The following is a 7,249-nucleotide window of genomic DNA, read 5'->3' on the forward strand; positions in this document are numbered from 1 at the left end:
TACCCCTCGGGGCTGGTGAGCCCACAGGACGGAGCAGCCGCCCATCTCCCTGCGTTGCTCGGCTCCAGCCTAGAGGAAGGGTCAGCTTCCCCGGAGGGTATGCCCCTGCTGCTGTTTCTGAGCAAGGGTGTCCATCACGCTTTCCTCCCTGGCCTGGAGTCTGGAGTTTCCATTTCATTCAGCCCAGAGCCTGGCTGCTCAGCCCAGCCCTGGCCTCCCTGTTCTCCCTGAGACGCACTGGGAGCAAGGAGCCCGGGGTGGGGAGATGCCACTGGACCTCCAGCCAGCACCGCCCTAACATCCCTACTGCCGCTGGCCATCCCTCAGGGCTCGGCTGACACCCCCCAGGCAGCCTGGCTGTGTGAGCGGGCAGCTTCCAGAGCGGCCAGCTTCCAAAGCGGCCCTCGGGCCGGTGCCCCACTCACGCGTGCTTCCTCACCAGCAGCACCCAGGGCAGGATGGCAGCCACCACGGACACCACGGCAATGAGGACGATGAGCAGTAGGGCCTGGAAGCGGCTGCAGAACGACCGGGTGGAGCTGGGCACCGGGGAGGCCTCCAAGAGCTCGGCCAGGCTGCGCCCGGGCAGGATGCTGTCCTGCTTCCCCAGGGGTATCCCATGGCTGCTGATGAGGAAGATCTGCGGCTCCTGGAGCAGGCCGGGCGGCGGGTCCAAGGGCACGACCAGGGTCTGAGAGCTCTTGTCCAGCTTGGAGGGCCAGCAGGAGCTCTTCTTGTCGAGGAAGGTGACGTAGCGGCAGACGGGGCAGACGACGGTCCTCTGGACCTGCCCGTCCACACGCGTGGAGAGGAGGTACTTGACCAGGCAGTCATGGCAGAACATGTGGCCACAGCTCAGCGTCCGGCTGGCGCCCTCCATTTCGCGGAACTTCTCGTAGCACACGGGGCACTCGCCGCCCAAGCTTTCCTTGCTCTCCCCCTCGGACATGGCCGCACGGGAGAGCAGGGCCCTGGCTGTGGGCGGGAAGGGCCAGAGCATCAGCGCCTTTCCCTCCTTCGCTCCCCTGCCGGACCCCTCCGGGCCTCCCGGCACCCCGCTGCCTCCACCCCCTCCTCCCCGGTCCTCTTCCGCTGCTCCTCCTCCAGGGGGTCTACCGGAAGTAACCCCGGACCCGCCGGAAGCGATGAGGGGCCGCTTCCGGAAGGGGGATTGGGAGACAAATAACGAGAGCTCCCAGCCACGCTGGGCTCTGGAAGGAGGTGGGTGGCGGGGGAAGGTGTACCCTCCCACTTCCAGCCCGACGGGCACTCGCTGTGAGGTCACCGCCTCCCGCTTCCTGGTTCCAGGCCCGAAGTGGAGGCCGGAGGACCCATTTCCCAGGGGAAGCGGGTGGCTAAGCGGTTGCACCGGCGGCCTCAGTCCAGGCCTCAGTGTGGGCGTGTGCCCAGAGTGGCCGTTTTCCAGAACAGCCTCTGCTGCTGCTGCTGCTGCGTTTCCCCGCTTGGGCTGGCCGACCCACTGGGTTGTGCGCAGCCCCTGCGCCGCATTCCTGTGTGCCACGTGTGGCTGTAAAGCAACGAGGGGTTTGAAAATGAAACTCCAAACTTACACATCCAAATGACGGCTGGCCGGCCGCGCGGTCACGTCAGGGAGCTGTGGGCTCCTTCCTTTGCCCGTCACAGCTCACTCATCCTTCAGACTCTTCCCGGAGGCCTTCCCGAGGCTGCGAGAGAACCTTCTGATTAACCTCTGTGAGGGCAGATTTTCATCCTTCGAGGATACGTCTGGTATTTGGAAATGGCCAAAAGTCACCGGGTGCCCATTCTGGTGAGAAAGCAAATGAGTACTCAAGTGGCATGAGATTGTTTTAAATCAAAGAAAAGGAGTCACCATGATGCAACAGGTGGGTTTCTAACATTATCTGAGAGCTAAAGAGAGGCTCCAGCGATGCTGTCAGCAACGGCAACATTGTTGGATTTAGTCCAGTTTCTCAAGGTGTGAACCTTGATGGGAAACACCTCTTTGGGTATGTGATGTGGTCCAAGTGTTCTCATTATGCAACGTGTCCCCAACGTGTCACAGCTGTGTCATCTAAACTCCTCTAGAACAGCCTCTTCCTGTTATTGATATATCAGTGATGTAGACAAAGACCCCTGGACACACTGACAACTAGAGCCGTGTGGCAGCCCCCAGATCTGAGAGATGACCTAGTGAGAACAAGGTTAGTTACTAGGAAGGACAAACTAGAGTTGGTTTAATCACAAATCTTTTGGAATCTCTCCCCGCTCCTGGCTTGGTTCCAAGTCCATTTTGCCAAGTTGAAAGCTTGGTCCCATAACCAAGAAAGAGCAAAAATATGTAGAGGGAGGGGTAGGGGACTGGGGACCCTGGTGGCAACACCAAAGCCTTTGCAGGGGTTTTCAGGCTTTGGTCTCTGAAGTGGTCAGTGTGGCTTCCAGGCTGGGGTGAGGGTTCAAGTGCTCAGACTCTGAAGCTGGCTTCAAATCCTTGATATACCCAAGGATGTATCTGTATAACCTGTCTGAGCCTCGATTTCCCATCTCTAAGGTGGGGTTGATGATAATCGTACCACCTTCCTCTCAGCGTTGTCCAGAGTATTAAGTGAGGTAGCAAGAGTGAAGAGTCTGGCTCGCAGTAAGTGCTCAATAAACGGTAGGTGTCATTGTTAAGGCCGCCGAGCCCTTTCCCCTCCTGACATCTGCCTTCCGGCCTTCCCTCTCCTCCCCAGATGTTCCTTATTACATAAGTGACTAAAGACTATCACAGCCCTGACAGAGGGCAGCTCCCATCAAATTAGAATAACTGAACAGGATGACAATAGATTAGGTAAGTGATGGGCAATAGATCATTAAGATGGTGATTCCAGAGTTTCTCAGACTTTTTACTTTTTTGTTTCATAACACACTTGCAAGTGTCTAAACTGGGGTTATTCTCAGGATGACCTAGATTTTCTTAAGCCGACCAACTGCTAACATGTCCCCCTGCATCTCATTATTCCCCACAGGCATATGGTGGCAATTCCATCCATCCAGTTATTCAACAAATATTTATTGACCGCTTGCTGCGGGCTAGGTACTGAGCCAGGCATTGGAGATATGCAGTGATCAGGAAAGCCCTTCATGGGGCTTCCCTGGTGGCGCAGTGGTTGAGAGTCCGCCTGCCAATGCAGGGGACACGGGTTTGTGCCCCGGTCCAGGAAGGTCCCACATGCCACGGAGCGGCTGGGTCCGTGAGCCATGGCCGCTGAGCCTGCACGTCCGGAGACTGTGCTCCGCAACGGGAGAGGCCACAGCAGTGAGAGGCCCCCGTACCGCAAAAAAAAAAAAAAAAAAAGCCCTTCATGAAACTTTAGAGCCTAGGGGACATTTATAAGTTTTCTTGAAAAAAGATTTTTTTAAAAGGAGGGATGATCAATCGCTTAAGTTGTTTGGGTAACTAAGAAGTAAGTTATCAAGACAGGCAAGAGAAGTAAAGCAGGGACTTCCCTGGTGGCACAGTGGTTGAGAGTCCGCCTGCCAATACAGGGGACACGGGTTCGAGCCCTGGTCTGGGAAGATCCTACATGCCGCGGAGCAACTAAGCCTGTGCGCCAGAACTAGTGAGCCTGTGCTCTAGAGCCCGCAAGCCACAACTACTGAAGCCCGCGTGCCTAGAGCCCGTGCTCTGCAACAAGAGAAGCCGACGCTCTCTACAATGAGAGAAAGCACACGTGCAGCAATGAGGACCCAACGCAGCCAAAAATAAATAAATAAATTTTAAAAAGGAGAAGTAAAGCAGTTAGATAAGAGAATGCTGGGGGAAGAAAGGACTTCTGAGGCCATTTAGGAAAATCTAGTTTTATAGGTGAGCAGACCCGGGTCCAGAGATGGGGAAGTGACTTGTCTGAGGTCACCTGGGAAGGAGAATGGAGAGGGAGATGGGAGAGAGAGAGAGAGATTTCATAGATAGTATAGAAAACATTAGAATCAGTTGATAGATTGGGTGGGTGAGTAGATATTAGCCAAATCAGGAAGCACTTTCCTCCTTGGGATGAGAAGGGGAGCAGGGAGGACTGAGTTTGAGGAAAAATTAAAAGGATGCAGGGGATGCAAAAGACATCCCAGGTCCCCACTGGTGGCTTCTCTGTGCAGTCCCTTCCCCATCGTGTGCTTCGGGAGAGGCATGTCACTCACGTCTGGACAATGCCACCCGCCCTCCATCCCCACCTTCTCACCTCCCTTTCTCAGTCTCCCTGATGCCTCCCTCCTTGCGTCCCTCCCTTTCTCTTAATTCCATTTCATTCTCCATCCTTGAGTTCCTCTTATGGGCCTGACTCTGTCTCGAGTGCTGGGGCAGGGGAGAGGGCAGCAGAAGAAATGCAAGGAATAATGCTCTGATTTGGGCACAAACTAGCTAAATAACAGTGCAAGACATTATCTACCAAAGGCATCCCCATTGGTGCTTCAGGAAATTTCGGGGAAGGAGGGCTGAAAAGTCTTCCTAGGTGAGATGGGACCAGTGTTGAGCTAATAAATAATTATAACAGCGACTATTTATTGAACACTAGTTATGTGCTTAGCATTTTGCATGCCTTCCTCATTTCATCATGACGGCGACTCTGGGAGGGGGATATTATTTCCATTTTACAGATGAGGAACCGCGAGGCTTAAGTAACTTGTTCAAAGTCAGGCTGCTAGTCCTGGGCAGACCCAGGGTTCGGGGCCACGTCAGTCTGGTTACGTGGCCCATGCTGCGTACCACCCTCCTGTAGTGAGGGTTCGGATGCCTCCGTGGAGGGCGTTCCAGACCTTGATCCAAGGAGTAGGTGAAGAATCGAGAGCAGGGTGGCAGAATCGGAGGTCCCAGCCCTCACAGAATGTTTCTCTACAGAAACACTGATCTAACAAGCATCCAGGGGTGAGCGTACCTCACGAGAGCTGCAGAATCCAGCTGTATATGTTAAATATGTACAGCTTGTTGTATGGCAATCATACCTCAGTAAAGCTTTTTTTTTTTTTTTTTTTTAAGGAATAGATGAAGCCTGGATGGGAAAGTGATTCCCCAGACTTCCCTCCTCAGAGTGATTGTAAACGGGGCTGCCCCTCCAGCGCCTGGGAGGCAGGGGAGGATGAGGGCCAGCTCGGGGGAGCCGTCCTCATGAAGCCCCAGTGCCTAGTTTCACCCACAGCAGCCCACCTCGAGGACTGGAGGGGGGTGTCACCAGCCCAGACGATCCCCGCCCCCCACCTTGGGACAGTGAGCCTGTGAGGCAGAGTGAGACTTGTGGGCACCGGGTTTCCCTCCTGGATTCCCAAGGCAAGGCTTTGTTGACCACTTGCTCACCCCTAGACACCATACACACACACACACACACACACACACACTCCACACACACACTCTCTCTCTCTCTCACACACACACCCTGGCATCAGTCCAATGTCAGTGCAGAGCCCTGCCAAGCTCTGACTGGATCCCACTCCTTCCCTGCCCCCAGCCCGGACCCCAGACTCACTTTGGCTGGGAGCAGGGCGAGCAGTATCTGCCTCTCCACCCGGGGCCTCCATGGAGCAGGTCTGAGCCACCCAGAGGTGCTGGGCGGGTGGCACGTCCTCCTGCCGCTGTCACTGTGACAGCCACTGCCTCCAAGGCATTTCCTAGTGACTGAGCAGGTCGGGAGGACAGCACGGGGAAGTGAATGTCGGCCAACCCGTTTGAGGCTGGGAGGCTCCTGGCGTTGCCCAGGGGTTTGGCCCCTGCTGGAGTCAGGTGATGTCGATGAGGATGCTAGGAGAGGAAGGGCCCCTGCCTAAAGAGGAGCCCAGGGATGGGTGCTGGAGACAAGCAGAGGGTCTCACGATGGAGGCGGTGATCCAGGAGCTCTTTGACTGAGGCTCCCCAGAGATAGGTCTCCGCAGCCCAACAATAAATGTCATACAGCCCTTCAGCCTCCTGGATCCATTTCCGCGATCCTCCCCTAGCCCCCTGCTCCCCTGCCATGATAGGGTGAAGAGGTCAGTAATGCTTTGCCACCCAAAGTCATACACAAATATTTGGGTGATGTGCTTATGTACATTTGTCCTTCATCTCACACTCAAAGGGGCTCAGAGCTCCAAAGACCAAACACCATGGAGATAAAGAAGGAGGCAGAGTAAAACAAAGAAAGTAGGGCTTCCCTGGTGGTGCAGTTGTTAAGAATCTGTCTGCCAATGCAGGGGACGTGGGTTCGAGTCCTGGTCTGGGAAGATCCCACATACGGCGGAGCAACTAAGCCTGTGTGCCACAACTACTGAGCCCGAGTGCCACAACTGCTGAAGCCCGCATGCCTAGAGCCCCTGCTCTGCAATAAGAGAAGCCACCAATGAAAAGCATGGGCACTGCAGCTTGTCGCTTAGCCTGCATGCAGCAGCAAAGACCCAACACAGCCAAAAAAAAATAAAATAAATAAATTTATTAAAAAAAAACCCAATAAAGTAGAAATGCACACCTGCATGGAAGGAAGTCCCTGATATCACATGAAACAGTAAGTTTCAGGACAGTCTCTGTGATTCTGTTTATGGAAATGATGATGATATATTATCATTTTTATAGAGGAAAAATCTGGAAGATACCTCCAACTTGATAGTTTTATCTCTGGAGGAACTGTTTTTTTTCTTAATTTATTTATTTTGACTGCTAGGGGTCTTAGTTGCAGCATGCAGGATCTTTAGTTTTGGCATGCAGGATCTAGTTCCCTGAACAGGGATCAAACCCGGGCCCCCTGCATTGGGAGCACAGAGTCTTAACCACTGGACCACCAGGGAAGTCCCTGGAAGACCTTTCTGACTTATACATTCCTGTGATATTTGAATGTGTGTTTCTTTCAAGATCAGGAAAAAATAATCAAGAATAAGGCAGGGACTTCCATGGCGGTCCAGTGGTTAAGACTGTGCTTCCATTGCAGGGGCACAGGTGCGATCCCTGGTCAGGGAACTAAGGTCCCACATGCCGTGTGGCGAGGCCTAAAAAAAAAGAATAAGGCAGGAGTCCTTGAGAAATTGGTTTTCTTCTGACAAAGGAGGTTCCTGGATCCAAGGCACAGCCAAGCATGAGTGTGACCCCCCCCAGGGCACCCCATGACGGCCCCTCCCTCACCCAACCAACCCTGGCCTGGCTCCATGGCCACCTTGAGGCTGGGGCGGGGGAGGACGGTCAGGGCGTCGCACCTGGTCACCTCGCCCACGGACGCTGTACCAGCTGTCACGACGGTCTCTCATGTTCTTTCCCCAGGAACTGGCTGTGAGGAGACCC

General features: G+C 54.3%; 1 protein-coding gene across 1 annotated transcript; it reads right to left on the reverse strand.

The window, feature by feature from the left end:
• Positions 1-421: 421 nt before the first annotated feature.
• On the reverse strand, positions 422-949 carry RNF222 (ring finger protein 222). Its single transcript, XM_060290215.2, has one exon. The coding sequence runs from the start codon at positions 947-949 to the stop codon at positions 422-424; it is 528 nt and encodes a 175-aa protein (XP_060146198.1).
• Positions 950-7,249: the final 6,300 nt, after the last annotated feature.

Source organism: Globicephala melas, chromosome 20 (genome assembly GCF_963455315.2).
Source record: "Globicephala melas chromosome 20, mGloMel1.2, whole genome shotgun sequence".
Taxonomy (NCBI): Eukaryota; Metazoa; Chordata; class Mammalia; order Artiodactyla; family Delphinidae; genus Globicephala; species Globicephala melas.